Raw genomic sequence first — 17,721 nt, 5'->3', positions numbered from 1 at the left:
ATGCTGTTTAGTGTTCATAGCATAACCCCGCATGCGACTGAAAAATCTCAGATATAGCAGAGTTTTAGTACGTAGATTGAGCATGCACAGGATTCGTACTTCAGGTACCAGATAGGAACCTATCACCTTGTATGGCTAGCTTCTTCCTCTTGGGCTTCAGTGTATAGTGCACATGTACATGGTTTAGGTTGCAGGATTATATACACGAGCTGCATACAGCTCTTGTGCCTCACCTGGGTGAGTTAATGAAGTGTGACTCTAAGGTCGTGGTAGACACAGTGGGGGGTCCCCTCAACTGGATAGCTATATGTGTGTGCTACAGGGTGGGTTCAGCCATCGACCGGTAGAAAGAGACCGGGGGGGGGGTTGGGGGAGGAAGGCTATTCCATTGGGGCTGTGGGCAGATTGGTAGAGCCTGGCTGTGATCTTGTTATGCTGTGTGGTCGGCCTATGATGCGTGACTAGTGCCGCCAGCTGTTTCGAGGGTAGGGAATAAGCCTAGGTCCCTAAGCTAGGATTGCAGTCGATTAAAAATAAGAGAGAAAATAGTAACATTCAACGAAAATAAAACAAAGGAGAAGTAACTTGTAGACCTGCTAGCAGCGGTCTCAAACAGAGCGAGAACTGTTCCTGGTGGAATATCGGTGTCCCCATAATTTGATCTGTCTTTAATGCCTCAGGTGGGGTGTCTAGCTGTTGATGCCTTCCGAGTCCCTCTCGGGGTGAATTCCCATACATTCGCTGGGTTGAGCTGGGACAGTTCTGTGCCTCTCATTGGAGCCGCTTGGAGTATGCCTTCGGTTATGAGGAGTGACTCTAGTTCCTGGAAGGTCTGCGCTTTGCGTGGAATCCCGTTGTGAGTGAAGAATACTGCTCGCGGTGTTCCCCATCGATAAGGCTTATCTTTGGCTTGGAGGTGCTGCAGGAGTGGTTGCATGGACTTTCGCCAGGCAAGGGTGTTCTTGGTAAGGTCCGGAAAAATTTTTAGAGTCGTACCCTGGAACGGCAGCGGTGTCTTATTTCTTAGCGCAGCTAAAAGAGTAACTTTGTCCGACAGGGATTGTAGGCGCAGTATGAGGTCTGCAGGTGCATCTGCTGGTGCTCTTACCGCCTTCGGTAGTCGGAACATCCCATCTAATCTCAGGGATTTCACTTGTTTAGGCGGAATCAGGGTCCCCAGGAACCGCCTGATGTAGTAAAGGCAGCTCCGAGAGGCCAACTGAGTCGGGTATCCCTCGGATTTTTAAGTTGTACCTCCTCCGCTGATCTTCGAGTGCGTCTAGCCGTTCTGTGGTGGCATTCTGCTGTTTTATCAGGTCCGCCATTCGTTGTTCCACTGTGGTTAGTCTGGAGTCCTGTGTACTCGAGCTGGCTTCTAGCAGCGTGATTCTGGACTGGGCTCCTTCTATGGCCTCTCTATAGTGGGCCATGTCTGCTGCTAGGTCCCTGCGCAGGTCTGCCAGCATACTCTTTAGTTGGTCTGCTGTGACCGGCTCCCCAGATGCCTTAGGTGCAGTGTTACGGTCCGGCGCGGGGCCAAAGCTCGCTCCCTCCATGAGGTCTGTGTCAAACTCCTCCGAGGAATATGAGTCTAGGTCGTCCGCCATTTTGGACCATGCGGCCTGTTGAGTGTTTTTCAGCATGTCGCCGATGTCTCTGCCGTGAGTGCCTTTTTCTGCCTTTGCCTTCTTAGTTTTTCGGCCCATGGTCTGCAGTGAGGCTTAGGCAGTTGTGTGGGCTCTTCTGGGTCTGGTTCCACCATGAAAAGTGTTATTTTAGATTGTTTGAGAGTCAGAGCTCACAAAAGCGTGTCTGCTCCGATGCGCTGCTAGCTCCGCCCCCGTATTAATTTTTTTATTAATAGTAAATGCCAAAAAATGTAAAAAAAAAAAATCGAATTTATATGTTACATATGTAATATTTATTATTGATTGTTTTTTTTTTATTTAATTGTCGTGGCGTGTTGCTAAGGGTAAGATTATTTGTTTTGTTTTTTAAGCCCATGAGACTATTTTAGCTGATTGGCTTATTAGTTTGTGAGTATAATGTTTATCGCAAGTTAATTGTTTTATGTTATGTATTTTAACCCATAATAACATTCACTACAGCAATTGGTATTATTCATAGTGCCACGAGTTTCATTTAGTTAGAACTATTTGCAGCATGCGTCACATTTTTAATTGCAGTGAAATCTTACAGTCCTATTAGTGATACACTCAAGCTATGCTGTGATTGTTTTGGGAAGTGACTTATAAGTATGTTCCATGTCATGGATGTTGAGTTATAGAATATAGGGGATCTCTCCGGGTGACTCTGGTCCTTGGATGGGTGACATGAAAGTCCAGCAACTGTTCTTTGTTGCATATGTTGGCTAAACTCTACAAAGTCAAAATTCCAAACAAGGTACCAAAATGAAATGGCTCAAGAGATTATAACTGTCCAACTGTCTGTGCAAGTAAAAAACCTAAGTTACCCTCTTTGGATCCCTCGCATACACAAAAATAAACTCAGTGAGGACAAAGACACGTATTCTATTTGAGACAACAGAGAATGTACATATACACAGGTAGGTTCATTAAGTAGGCTAAAGGGACCCTATAGGCACTTGGACCACTTCAGCTCATTGAAATGGTCTGGGTATAGTGCCCCTATTGTCCTTAGTCCTGCAATGTGAAACATTGCAGTTTTAGAGAAACTGACAGCCACTAGAGGCGCTTACGGGACTTAACCAGATTCTAGGTCGCCTAACTGATGCTGTACATTCTCACACTCTGCAGTGAAATCTGTACAGAAAAGCATTTAAGCCCAATGGGATTGCAGTGCTCTACGCACATGCACATTAGGACCCCTTTCGGATGACGTTGAAGGAGAGCCAACTCAGTGCCGAGGGACATCGATGCTGGAATCTGTTAAGTGAATAAAGAGTTTTTAACTCTTTATGTATAGAAGGGGTTGGCAAAGAGGGAGGGGCTTGTATTCCTAACACTATAGAATCTCTTTATGTAAACAGAGGAAAGGTCACAGGTATAGTTGCATTGAAGCAGACAATCATTGTATTACATTTTCTACACCAAACATGGTCTTTCAGAATGTATTTGTGGCAAACATGCCTATGCCACAAGCTCCTGAAGGAGCCTGCTAGCTAGCCTCCTGCTCAAGGACTATGGGCCATATACAAAGACCCTGTTTGGGAGTTAAACTTCCCCAGCCACCATTAGTAACTTGCCCTGGGTGCCCCTGGTTCGGCACATTCCCTTCATGAGAATGGAACCGAATGCTGGCTCTCTGGTGGTCGTTCGCATAAACCAAACCCACGAATAGTCCTCAGCGGTACTTAGCCGCGATCGCTATGGAACTAATTTCGGCATGAGGACTTTGTGGGTTCCCGGTCACTCAGACACAGCACCCTATATTGTGGCTGCAGGAGCTCCCGAAAATTGACCTGCCAAAACACAAAATGCCCTGGAACTGTTTTGGGCACAGGACCACGTGTGCGTGTAACACGGTGACGTTTACCCTTGTAGCGTAATGGACGCTTGCCAGATACTTTTTATTTTCCTTTCTAGACTGTTAGTATCCCCTGTAATAGAATTTCCACCTTTTGTGTATATTTCCACTGTTGTTTTGTGTGGTTTCTCTTTGGATGTTCGGGAGACTCCATACAAACAGAATCCCTTCATCTCCCAAACGAGGACCACCTCTGTTTCCCATTAGAATGTTGACACCAACCACTTGTGCGAAACCGCAAGGGAAACAATTAATGAGTGCTTCCCCTGGGTGACCGCCATTTCATATAACAGAACACATGGCAGAGAGAATGGTGGCCATCTTGTCTCCTGAACATGGGCAGCGGTACTTGGTCATTGAGTGCCTGGAACTCTTTTTAGTTAGGCACTCGCGCGAACACAGGTAAACCTTAGTCCGCTGCCCATTCTAGTTCCAGACCATCTACACAAATTATGTTTGGGAGATATGAACAACTGAACAGGGGGAGCATTCATAGCCTGGAAATAAAAGATTCCATTGTTTGGTGTTCGCACAGGAACCTTTACTAACTGAAATCGGCCAGGACACATATTTCTCTGGAACTGTTTCGGGCTAGCACCTTGTGTCTGGTGGGTCAACAGTTTACCCTGGTGGCATTCCTGTTCTTCCAAACCAATCTGAGTGATTCCTGGATATGTTGGAAACTCAGGTCGGGGTTATTGGGGAATGTACTTTTTGTGGGGTTCCTGGGTATGGTTGAGGTACTTTTGGAGTACAGGATATTTTGTTAGATTTTTTGGTGCTTGTACTTTGCATGTGTGGCAGCTTTGGCTCCCCTAACCAGAGTCTCTTCTTTCTGGAGTTGTGGAACTATTATGGGCTCGCGCCTCATGTCTGGCTGGTCAAAAGTTAACCCCGGTGGCATTCCCGTTCTGCCAAACCAATCTGAGTGATTCTTGGATATGTTGGACACTCAGATTGGGGAATGTACATTTTGTGGGGTTCCTGGGTATGGTTTAGGTATTTTTAAGGTACAGGATATTTTGTTGGATGTTCTGTACCTAGGAGATAATTAAATTAGATGAGTTTTCTCAGGCAATTATCTCTCAGGCACAGAGGATCCTGGGACTGAACACCCTATATTATTGCATGTGACTGGGCATAAAAGCCATGTATGTGGCAATAAACTTCAGTTGTACTCCCAGAACTGTGTATTATCCAGTCTCTGGGGAGGAGGTGGGATATTCTTTGGCTTTTTTATTGCTCCTGGTTATACTTTGGTGGATCCAGCGCTTCGGTTCAGCACGAATGGGAAATGATGACGGATTTTCAAAGAGAACTGCAATTTTGTCTATCCTTCTATGGCGAGAATCCACTGAACGATATTATTGCCTGAACCATGTTGGAGGTCCAGGAGTTTGTGCTGAAACAGAAAGAACAGAAACGTCCCCAAAAGGACCCAGCCAGTGACAGTGGTACCAGAGGGTAAGCTCAAAATACCTTATTTAAAAACTTTGTAGAGGCGGAGAAAGATATTGATGCCTTCCACCAAGACTTTGAGAGACAATGTGCCCTACATAGGATCAGTCCGGAAGACTGGGTGCCCCTGTTTGCCTCGCAGGCTGTCAGGGAGGGCAGCGGAAGCCTGCCGCACAGTCCCTGATGAGGATATACAGAACTATGGTCGGGTAAAGGCAGTGATACTCACCCGGTATGCCATCACTCAGGAGGCATAATAACCCCACATAATACATCCATAAATAGCCCTGATCTGAGTTCTCCAAATAACGCTCAGATCCATGCAACATAGGGGTGTAGCAGAGCCTAGCAGGGACTCTTCTCCGCTGGATCCACCAAAGTATAACTAGGAAAAATAAAACAGTCAAAGAATATCCCACCTGGACGATACACAGTTCTGGGAGTAGAACTGAAGTTTATTGTCACACACACGACTTTTATGACCAATCCATGCAAGGGGTTTCACATACAATAATGCAGGGTTTTCAATCCCAGGATCCTCTGTGTCTGAGAGATAATTTAATTATCTCCTAGGTACAGAACATCCAACAAAATATCCTGTACCTTAAAAATACCTAAACCATACCCAGGAACCCCACAAAAAGTACATTCCCCAATCTGAGTGTCCAACATATCCAAGAATCACTCAGATTGGTTTGGCAGAACGGGAATGCCACCGGGGTTAACTTTTGACCAGCCAGACATGAGGCGCGAGCCCATAATAGTTCCACAACTCCAGAAAGAAGAGACTCTGGTTAGGGGAGCCAAAGCTGCCACACATGCAAAGTACAAGCACCAAAAATTTCACTCCCTCACATATCTGAGTTTCAGAGAAATAGTTGTCCTAGCCGGTCTCAGTTCATGAGGTTCCTGTGTGAACACCATATAAGGGAATCTCTTATTTTCAGAATGCTCCCCCTGTCCGGTAGTTCACATCTCCCGAACGTCATTCCGGTAGGTAGTCGGGAACTAGAACGGGCAGCGGTCTAAGGTTTACTGGTGTTTGCATGAGTGTCTAGCCAAAAAGAGTTCCAGGCACTCGACAACCAAGTACCGCTACCCACGTTCGAGAGACAAAATGGCGGCCACGCAGGAGAAATTAATTGTTTCCCTTTGCGGTTTCGCACTTAAGTGGTTGGTGTCAACGTTCTAATGGGGCACAGGTGTGGTCCTCGTTCGGGAGACAAAGGGATTCCGTTCGTATGGAGTCTCCCAAATGGCCAAAGAGGAACCACATAAAACAACAGTGGAAAAGCACTGGTCTTTAATGCAATTATCTCCCAGGCACAGCGATTTATGGGAGGGACTTGTCTTGCATTAAATGGAGACCCCCTGCTGAAGGCTGTGTATAAAAGCAGGCAACTTGTCCATAATAAACCAATTCCTTTACACCCTTTACTCAGTCTAGGCTAGTGTTTGGGTGGATCAGCTATACTCTCTGCAGGAGAGCTAAATCACCTGAAGCTGCACCCTGGACCCTGTTCCAGGATGGGAAGCGATGGAGACCCCAGCCAACCTGCAGCGGCTAGGGGTGGAAGCACTCCTGTGTCCCAGAGAAGAGTTAGGAAGTGTGCTTGACGGAGGTACCCAGTCAGGGTGCCAGACAGTCCATTACGGTATTGTTTATCTCATAACTATAAAACTACAAAACAAGAAAACAAGATAACGAAGATAAAGTGTACAAAAGTATTGCTGTAGCATACAACTTCAAAATGACTGAAACCATTCTGATCTTACATACCTCATCTCTAGCTACATCAATACCCGGGGTATAAAAACATGGTATAAATGAAAAGCATGTGGTTAATAAAATTTTAAATGTGTTTAACTATAGATTTGCAGTTAATTTGCATAGCATAGTGCATGGATTTTTTTCTTATTAAGTTTGATTAGTCATGTTTAATGGTACTTCACGTATACACTGGTTTCAGGGAATTAAAAAGTGGTATATCTGAGACAGCATACTTAATAAGGCAGAATAGTTTCCCTTCTCATGCTAGAACTAGATTTAATTGACTAGTTAAAATATCCACATTAAATGACTTCATTTACTTCAAAGAATGTATAATTAAAAGACTGCGCATGAACTAACAATAACGTAATCCTCATTAGTAGGTAACTGCAACAGGTGTCTGAAAAGAAAACAATGCTATTCAATCAATGCTACAATTGTCATATAAAACAAAAAAAGAAAATATTGGAAACAGCAACCAAAAATTATTGCAGCCTAAACTTTCAAAGGGGCAACCTGATCAAGTCAACAGTGACCTTGTTACTTTTTTTTTTTTTTTTTATGTGTGTCTTCTCAGTGTGGGTCAAATATCAGTGAAAGTATGTCTGTTAGCGTGTGTCAAATCAGTGAGTGTGTCGCTCTGAAGGTGAATGTGTGTGTCAGTAAGAGTGTGTGTCATTGAATGTGTGTGGTGTGTCAGTAGGTGTGGCTTCCAGTGTGTTTCAAATCAGTGAGAGTGTGTCTGTCAGTGAGTGTGTGTGTCAGTGTCCTCCATGTGTAGATGTGTATATGTGTATCAGTGTCCTCTGTGTGTAAATATGTGTGTATGTGTCAGTGTCATCTGTGTGTAAATGTGTGTATGTATCATTTACTATGTGTGTATGTGTTTGTTAGTGTCATCTATGTGTGTGTCAGTGTCATATGTGTGTGTAAATATGTGTGTGTCAGTATCCTCTGTATGCAACTGTGTGTGTCAGTGTTCTCTGGGTGTAAATGTGTGTGGGTCAGTGCCCTCTGTGTGTGTGTGTTTCTATGTCCGTATCCTGTGTGTGTCAGTGTCCTCTGTGTGTAAGTGTGTGTTTGTCAGTTTCCTATGTGTGTAAATGTGTATGTCAGTGTAATCTGTGTGTAAATATGTGTCAGTGTCCTCTGTGTGTAACTATGTGTCAGTGTCCTCCATGTGTAAATGTGTGGCACATTACTGGATATATTCAAAGGGATACTCAAAGCAACGTAGCTGCTATAATTCAGATCACGTTGCTACTCATTTCTGGATACTTTCCTGACAGATTTTATTTTAATTATTTAGGAAACACTAGATACCATCCTACGCCACATTGTCACTGTCAATCAAAATGGTAGAGAGGATTAGTGTGACGTTAAACTAATACAGTAACGTTAGGACATTAACGACGACTGGTATTAGCAGGCAGATTAAAAAAAAAAACAGACAAAAAAAAAAAAAAGCACTAACAAAAGGTTTGGAACCTATAAAAAATGTTCTACAGATATGCTGCATTCTGATTGGCTAATTCACTTCAGCCATCCATCACCATTTTCTTACACTTTTATGGTCGGCCCATTAGTTTAACTTCACAATGTCATCCATTTATTTGAAAAACACATCCAAACCTTTTTTGTATTTTTCTATCCCCCGAATCAAATTACTTGTGGTATTTTCTATAATATATCTATTTCATGTCATAGATATATGGAAAGTTCTGTACAGGAACTGAAACGTCAACCTATGGAATTTTGTACATAATATAGTATGGACGTTATTTGGAAACCTAGAGTGCTAGTATATATATATCTATCTGTCTGTCTGTCTATCTATCTGTCTGTCTGTCTAAAAAATATTTTTTGGGGGCTGAGTTAGCTCTTTCTTTAATCACCTGATTACTTAACTCTTTCACTCAGCTTTACAGACAGACAGGCATTTTTCTTCAGACGACCTTCCCTATTTAAATCAAAACCGCTAGTTTTTACATATATGATTTATGACTTAATGGAGAGTTGCTTCTAGTCTCTTGCTTCATCTGACACCCATGCTTTTTGTTTTCTTTAATTTGCTACTATTCATTATTTAATTTACATTTTGCACATGCCATGTTAAATTTGACTCTGACATAGCTTGTAGAACATGAATGAGGGCTCACATGAGTATGGACTGCTGCATGGCCATAATACAACTTTATGGTGGTCATATCTTCCACAATCACATGTAGCATTTACTAAGTTTATGGCATTCTGCCACTAGAGGTGCTACTAGGCAGTCATTTAAACACTTCCTGGAACCTCTAGACACCAGAAAAACTGCATTAAGCTTTAGTTGTTCTGGTTACAAAAGTGTCCCTTTAAGGTGCATTTTACCAGATAGATAATCAATGTTTACTAGTCTAATAACTTATTTTGATGACCTAATACATGTTTAAAGGGACACTCTAAGAACCAAAACGACTTTAGTTTAATGAAGCAGTTTTGGTGTATAGATCATGCCCATGAAGTCTCACTGCTCAGTGCTCCTATTTTGACATTTAGGAGTTAAATAACCATTGTTTCTGTTTATGCAACACTAGCTACTCCTCCCCTGGCGGTGACTCGCACAGCCTGCATAAAAAAAATGGTATCCTTTTAAATCATATCTTCAGCACAGTGTGTTTACTTTAGAAGATAATTAGTTGAACTTTAATCACACACAAGAGCCTGTGGCAAGTTCTAGCGGTCCAATAATAGCGCAAGAGATTACATCACTAGATTTGATATACAAACTGATATCCCTCCTAAATATCAAAGTTTTTGAAATAATTTTAAGAAGCTTCAGCTGTGTTGTAGTTTTTATTTAAATGAAAACCCAAAACAGAATCGTTTCCCACACCAAATACTTTTTACCCAATGCAGTTGTTTGCAGTCCATATTGTTTTACAGATTCTACAGAATAAGTAAAGGTTAGCTGGAGATTGAACAAAAGACTCAACATGGATTTACTAATTTCAGCTTTAAGCAATGCTTTGTATCATCTATCTATTCTACGCAAACTTAAATGTCTTCTGTGTTATCCTTGCTCTAGACGCATCCCTTGTTCTGCATTTCATGCTCTGGAGAAGGCACAGCTTTTCCATGTTCGAGATCATGGTGGGTAGTCACATGCTGCTTTGCATTGTTGATGGACACTACAAAAAAGTAAAACATAGACATATTATAGGTTTGAAACTGAAGTCTAATAAAACCCATATCCCTGAGCAGCCATTTCACACATGCTAAAAATATTTTTTTTTGTATCCCACCTGTATTCATTGAGATGCAATCTAAAACATGTACAGTGGCGGAACTATCGCAGTCGCAGTGGTCGCAACTGCGACCTGACCCGTCACTCCAGGGTCCTCGGCTGCCCTCTGGACCCCTGTGACCGTGGTACCTGCCGGCTAAGTAACGCATCCCTGGCCAGCATGGTATAACCGCCGGGGCCGAACTGAAGGGGCCCATCGGGTGGCCCATGCTGTTTGGGCCATCGATGGCAAAGTATTACCAGGATGCCCGGTCGGCGCTACGGTGCTTAAACAGCGTGACTGAGCCCCCTGAGATGACATCAGAGCTGGGAGGAATTGACTGCCCCGGTCACTTCCACCCAGCAACCACCGGGAGCCACACGGTAGGAAGAGGAGAAGAGGGAGTCAGAGTGGGAACTCTCAATCCCATCAGGCTAAGCCACCACTGGACCCCAGGGAAGTCACCCTCCTGCACCTAAAAGGTAGGAAACAGGAGGGTGACTTAAACATTTTGTATATGTGTTTGTATGTGTGTGTGTGTGTGTTTGTATGTATGTATGTATGTGTGTTTGTGTATGTGTGTCTGTATGAATGTTTCTCTGCATGTGTGTATGTATGTGTGTGTGTATGTCTGTGTCTGTATGTATGTGTGTGCATGTCTGTGTGTGTGTGTGTGTGTGTATGTGTGTGTGTCTGCATGTGTGTGTGTCTGTATGTAGTTGTGTGTGTATGTCTGTCTATGTGTCTGTATATGTGTGTTTGTGTGTTTGTATTTATGTGTCACACTGTTTTTACCACTACTCTCAGGCGATAATTTCCATCCAGGTAGGATAGAATTACCATTAATAATATCGCATTGTCGATTAAAACCTAATCAGTCCATGTGGAGAAGGTTCAGGCTGTGCGAAGAGCCCTGTCTTTTGTCAAACTACTCCAAGCAGTGCCTATAGTCTTTTTGCACCATAACCACTACACTGGGTTACAGTGGTTATAGTGTTTAGAGTTCCTCTTAAACTATATATTTCATATTCAAAATCATTCCAGAATAACAGTATAGTAGTTAACACGTAATGAAATAATGAATATTGCTCTTTACTCAGCAATGTTTACACATCAAACTTTTATGCAACTTTTCAGGTCTGTACATACATCTTGTCATAAAGCATTACAATGTATATGTCCTGATGCTGTTTATTTTATTTATGTCCCTTTGCCTTTAACTACTTGCCTGGACACTTAAACCTAGAGAATGTAATGTGTCATTCTTCACAAACATCTTGACTTAAAAAAAATAAAAAAAAAATAAAAAAAATGTTAAAGTATTTGAAAACATTAATATTATTTTCATAGTACTTATTCGTGTACTTGAACAGCTGAAGTGCTTTGTAGCTAAAAACAGCTCCGTGACTTTACTGTAATAACCTATTATTGCATAATATAAGTACTTACTTTCTTTCATCATTTTGTGTTTGTTTTCTGGGACACTGCAAGGAATAAAAAACATTCTTACAAATCACAAAAACTTAAAGAGCATCTTAAATCAGACCTTAAAGGACCACCAATTAGCACTGCAATTGTATCACTAATAGGCTGCCTCTACATCAAGTTATAAAGATACAATACAATCATGTATTGTATTAAAGCATTTCTTAGCAATAAAGTATGTCTGCTCTGAAAAGTGGTGCAAATAAGGAAAAGGGGAACATTCATCAATGCAAAGTGCCTGATGATTCCACTGGTTTCCATGGCGACCGTCCCACTTTTAGTAGTTTTGAACACTCATGAGAACACAACACTTTTATAGTTAGCCCCCATTGTTTTGATGGTGTCGAAGATGTCATCAGTTTCTTTAACCCCTTAAGGACACATGACATGTGTGACATGTCATGATTCCCTTTTATTCCAGAAGTTTGGTCCTTAAGGGGTTAATGGTATGCGAATTCAATTTATTGATAGACAGCTCTTGAAGTCATGGTGGTCACTGCAATGACTATAACCATTTAATCTCTTTGAATTGATTATAGTGCGTGGAGTCATCTGACACTGTCCCTACATTCAATGTTAAACAAACCATTTTCAAGTAGTTTAACAAAAAATAAAGGTCCCTGGCAAAAACTAGAGGTGTGGCTAAGGCATTGATTACACACTTCCTTGTAGCCATACCAATTCATACTGGCAATGGGAGATCTGATAGGCTAACATCAGTCAGCTGACACTCTCCCTCAATAACTGCTGTCCATTGATGCTCAAGCTAATACTTCCTCATTAGTCAAAGCAGCACAGAAGGGTTGGGCTGCTGGGGACTCTCATGTAGTATTAAAACATAAAAACATTAAAAACTGTTTAACACAGTTAACTGTTTAATGATAGGACGACCATGGAGTATTGCAGATTCAATAACCAGGTTAATGAGTTGATGCAGAAAAATTACCTACAGTGTCCCTTTAATCACTAAATTTGGAATTATGCAGAACTGACAATATAGTTGAAAAATGTAAGTCATAATAGTGGAATTAAAAAATATCCAATTTACTTATTTGGCTAAAACGTTGCAATATTAATTTAAATTCTACACAGTTCCCATTATACAGAATAACTCCAAACCATTGGCTATCTTTACTCACAAACAAAATAGCATGAAATCCATAAATGTGCATTATCTGTAACTAAATACTGAGCAATTTGACTTTAATTTCTATATTTAACTACACTTATTTAAGGGTTACAGAATATTTTCTGGACTTATACCTTGTACAATTTAATATAAATAGTAACAGTACACTGTTCTCCATTCATCTAATACTTGTCTATTGTGAATTTATTTAATTAATTGCCCACATTATACATACTGTATGTCATGACCCTCCATCAGGGATTTATAAGTGTCGATCTCCATCTCCAGAAGTGCCTTGTGATCCATTAGTATTTTATATTCATGAATTTGATGTTCTAGATCAGATCGTATTTGAACTAGTTGTTCTTCCACATTGTCTATCATATGTTGTAACTGATTGAGCTGAGATTGGAAGCTTGCCTCTGTCTCAGCCAAGGTGCACTCAAGAGCTGATTTCTGGAATTAAGGGAGGAAACAGAGGTAGACATTGAAGATAGTGAAACTAAAGTGACACAAGTTAAAGAAATGATTCCAGAATATTAAAGCAGGCGATAACTAACAATGCAATTGTCATATTTCTGTCTATTAGGAGAAGGATATCTTAGGAACACAATATCTTAGGACACAAAAGTATATCCATAGTTCAGGTCACTCAACTAGGCGTATAGTTAAAATCAAGGTCTACTTTATTTAAAGAGATGCATTAAACCAATCATTCTGTTGATGATCTATTAACATAAATAAACACTAGGGTAGGTAGAGAGGATGCCAAATCGTACCAGGCTCTGCTGGCTCTTCAGTTCAATCTCCAGAGTTTGTATGCAACGTTTTAAATCAATGACATCCGTCTGGACAGACTGTAGCTGCTCTGAACCAGATGTCACCTGACGATTCAACTCTTCACTCTGTCGGAGCAAATTGTTAACCATTAAAATCTATGTAAAAAAATATGGGACTCGTCCATTAATACATACTATTGAAACTGAATTTGCTTTAATATTCTATCTTACCCTTGTAAGAAACATGTTCTCAACCTCCCTCAGATTTCTCTCCATCAAGTTTTCATACTGTTCTCTGACATCAGACAGAGCTCTATTAAGATCCACAGATGGGGCAGCATCCACTTGCACATTGATCCTGGCTCCCAGCTGAGTACGTAAACTCGTCACTTCCTGCATTGTCATAAGGTATATATGAGAAAAGCATTTTTTACTACAGACTATATCATATTCACTTCGTGGTAATTACCTCTTCATGAGTTTTCTTCATCTGCTGTAGTTCTTCCTGAAGGTTCTGAACTTGCATCTCTAGGTCATTTCTCTCAATGGCTAGTCCTTCTAGAATTCTACGAAGACCATTCACATCTGCTTCAATGTTGCTCCTCAGCCTACATTCCATCTCATACCTATATTAACGCAAGCAATCCAGAATGCATGATTGAAACCTAATTTGTTTCTGAAAGTTATTTTTTTAAATGTTCGACTAATAAAAAAATATGTAGTTAATCACGAAGACAATAAGCATGGGGACATCAAGAATTACATTTTCTCCTCAGTTAAATTAAAAATAAGCACTAAACGTGTGCATTTGATTTCCGCTGAACTGCAATTCATAAGAATTGAGGCTGATTGATGGTTTGGCTGAATTCCATATCTCTAAAGTGCCACATGAACATTTTGAATTTTTTTCACCGTACACAATCTAGTGAACAACATTACCACTTTTCGGACCTGTAACTTAATATTATTATTTATATCTGTAACGTAATATTAGTAATATATGTAATCCAGAAATTCCAGGAGAAAGCATTGTAGAATACATTTCTATCTGTTTGGTACTATTACATCCATACCGTAGTTATCCTATGTATACAATAAGGCAGAGCCACCCTTTGGTTTAATGTGGTACAGCACCTATTAAATCCATTGTGTTAAATAGGAAAAAAAACTCTTAATTAAGACCTCCATGGAATTTTTTCACATCTTATAGTTTTTGATTATTTAGTATTTTCTCTTTTCTCTCTTTGCCAACATTTCACTTTTTGTTATCTTTATTAGATAAAGGACATCAATGTATAAATAAGACATTTATATGCTTCTTTTAATTTTGACAAATGAGCTATAACAGTGAAAAATATTCAGTTTTTACCTTTGGATGGTGCCATGCCAAAGCATCAATTTTGTGTTATGAGTTGTACATGTTGGGATAACATTTATTGTATGCTGGGATCTAACACCAAGCCTAAGCCATACAATGTAATTACTAGATAACAATCACCAGAGCTGGACATAGGGCATCATAAAAGGTATTGGTGCATATGCTCTGACTTTGGGTTATTCAAAGGACAACATCATGTAAGGAAATATTGAGGACATGTGTATATAATATGAGAAGGCCCAATATGAATATATTTTTAGATTGCACAGGTTATATCCATTTGTTTGTTACCAAACATGCCCAGCAGAAGATGTGCCTGTTATGGGAAACCAGAATGGATACTTACCAAGGAGTTAAAGTTAGCATGTTTGATTTCTAAAACCTCACAAGAATTGGAGGAATATGATGATAAGATAATTGTAGAGGTATACTGTAAATGGCACATTTTGGGAAGCCTATAGTGTTTTCTGGTAAATCCACACTAGTGCCCTGGACAGGTTTAACCCGTTAAGGACACATGACATGTGTGACATGTCATGATTCCCTTTTATTCCAGAAGTTTGGTCCTTAAGGGGTTAATAAGAGTGGACAATAAACTGTGAGGCCAAACTCCTCTGATCCACCCAGGGTTCTGGCCACTTAGAAACAACCAGCTTGAGCTATATAATGAGAATGTTGGGATTATCCAAGGAGATATTTTCTTTTTAATATCTGCTTGGAGAATGTTAACATCTAAACCTCCCACAAGAATGATATATAATCGGTAAATATATGTAAGGATTTCTTGTGTTCTCCTATTTTATTTTATGGGCTGTTTTGCAATTTGTTATCTGTGTTTCTGTATGTCATTTATTTGTGTATTTTTGAAAGAATTAATCATTTTTGTCGGATCAAATGTTTAATTTATCAGCTTGTTTCTTTGTTCTCTATGAGTTCACTCTCCTGAGGAAAGCTCAGGTAAACACATTACCAAAGGGTTAATGATGTATATGTCTGATCCGTAAAGTAAGGTTGTAATACTATAATTCTACTGTGTGTGGTGTAACCTAAGACGCCCGGATATAAAGTCTTGGTGGTGGCAGTAAAGTGTGTACTAGGGTGTTAGTGTCGGAGGTATTGCAGGGGTTAATTTAGTGGTTGCTGGGACTAGCAACAGGTAACCAGGGATCTGGTGTCATTAACCCTTTCACTTCCACACTCTCCCCACTGTCTTGGCAGCCTACGTCCGTGACAGACGGATATAGACGTCCTCATAGAAATACATATATGTAGGAAATATACTAGAATTGCTTTCATATATTGAGTCATTTTCCATAGATTTGAATATCTGCACTCTACCTTTTGCATTGTAACTAGTATGTATTAGCGTTTAATAGTCTCTCCATTTTTGAGTAAGCCCAGCTACTTACTTGTTTCTGAAGTCATCAGCAGCCAATCCTGCGTTGTCTATCTCAAGTACAATTCTTGCATTTTCCACTTTGGATGCTGTAATCTGCAACAATATTATCAGAACAAAGCATTATTAACCAGTTATTATTTTAACATGGGCAGATTACTATACAGCAGGGGTAGGCAACCTTTAGTACTCCAGATATTGTAGACTACATCTCCCCTGATGCTTTGCCAGTATTATGGCTGTAAAAAAAGCATTATGGAACATGTAGTCCACAATATCTGAAATGACAAAGGTTACCTACCCCTGCTAAAAAGCATAGACATATTTTTAAAGCATACCTTATTCTGAAGTTCTTCAATAGTTTTATAATAATGCTCAAAGTCAGGCAGAACTTCATGTGAATATTTTTCATACCATTCACAGATCTTCTTCTCCAAGTTAGCATTTTCCTGTTCCAGTGAGCGGACCTTTTCCAGGTAAGATGCCAATCTCTCGTTAAGGAGTTGCATGGTTTCCTTCTCATTAACATTGAGCAAGCCATCATTCTTCCAACCACTGTGGCCACTGTGACTCGAAAAACTGCTAAAGCTACCTTCATGATTGTGGCTTAGATGTTTTCCAGAATCATATCCATGACCATAAGATGACAGTTTGGAGAATACATTTAATTTAGCCGAACCTGAATGAACAGATGGAGTGCCATGGTGGAACTTATTGAGCCCTTGATGATGCGCATTGTAGACATCTCCATGATGGATAGTTGAGGCATAGTTTGGAATTTTTGAAGAATGGCCATTGCTGTGGCTGCTTGCCCTGAATAGTCCATGGAAGGACTGAAGGTGCTTGAGTTGACTTTGAGGCATAATGGAAAAAAAGTTGCAATGTAGCTGGTATGACAAGTGAAATATAATGTTACCGGGTCTCTTTTTATAGTGTGTGGATGTGAAGCGAGTGACAAAGACGACAGATCAATTTTCCTGATTGCATGGGCGTTCAATTGGCTGTGTGAGCAATTTGAAGGATAAACGTTGTTTTGAAAGAACATTCACCGTAATTATGAAAACATCACAGAAACTGGACACGTTTGTTTCTTATACTAACATAGAAATGTTTGCTATATGTTGATTTCTAATGTTATATATCAAATAGAAAATATTTTACACACCCTGACCTATTTAATTATTGAGCCATCAAAGAGTTATTCCTTAATGACGTGTTAAAACAGAGAACTGCCATAATTTAATACTTTTTTCTTTTTCTAGTGGACACTGAATTTCATAACAACTTTTTCTATCTGCATATCTGCATTTTGGATAGAATAGCTGTCTCTGACTCCCTTCATTCTTATCTTTACAGCTTTCACCATTAATTATATGACATAGGACAAGGGGATGTGCTTTCTGTTTGTTTGACATAAAAGAGGGGAAAGATATCCCCTGGACTGCAAGGAAGGGGAAGCATGACTGCTGCCCTGCAGTAAGGGGGTGGGAGTAAGATGGATACATAGTGGCCAAGATGGGGGATATAAGAAGGTGTGTAGAAGGGAGGG

The 17,721-nt window shown here is 40.4% G+C and overlaps 1 protein-coding gene across 1 annotated transcript; it reads right to left on the bottom strand.

The window, feature by feature from the left end:
* Positions 1–9,555: 9,555 nt before the first annotated feature.
* Positions 9,556–17,056, bottom strand: LOC134565839 (keratin, type I cytoskeletal 19-like). Its single transcript, XM_063425506.1, has 8 exons — positions 16,511–17,056; positions 16,186–16,268; positions 13,868–14,024; positions 13,630–13,791; positions 13,399–13,524; positions 12,855–13,075; positions 11,455–11,489; positions 9,556–9,909 (listed from the first exon to the last, which is right to left on the bottom strand). Exons 1-8 carry the CDS (start codon positions 17,033–17,035, stop codon positions 9,803–9,805), a joined length of 1,416 nt encoding a protein of 471 aa, XP_063281576.1. The 5' UTR covers positions 17,036–17,056; the 3' UTR covers positions 9,556–9,802.
* Positions 17,057–17,721: the final 665 nt, after the last annotated feature.

Source organism: Pelobates fuscus, chromosome 6 (assembly GCF_036172605.1).
Source record: "Pelobates fuscus isolate aPelFus1 chromosome 6, aPelFus1.pri, whole genome shotgun sequence".
Lineage (NCBI taxonomy): Eukaryota > Metazoa > Chordata > Amphibia > Anura > Pelobatidae > Pelobates > Pelobates fuscus.
This window is presented reverse-complemented; position numbering and strand designations above follow the sequence as displayed.

What these genes read in the sequence shown, in the direction of transcription:
- LOC134565839 (XM_063425506.1), bottom strand. Translation starts at nt 17,035, where the DNA reads ATGCCTCAAAGTCAACTCAAGCACCTTCAGTCCTTCCATGGACTATTC. An exon ending in TTGAAGAACTTCAGAATAAG is followed by an intron (nt 16,269 to 16,510) that starts GTATGCTTTAAA and finishes ATATTGTTGCAG; the next exon opens with ATTACAGCATCCAAAGTGGA. An exon ending in TGAAGAGCCAGCAGAGCCTG is followed by an intron (nt 13,076 to 13,398) that starts GTACGATTTGGC and finishes CCTTAATTCCAG; the next exon opens with AAATCAGCTCTTGAGTGCAC.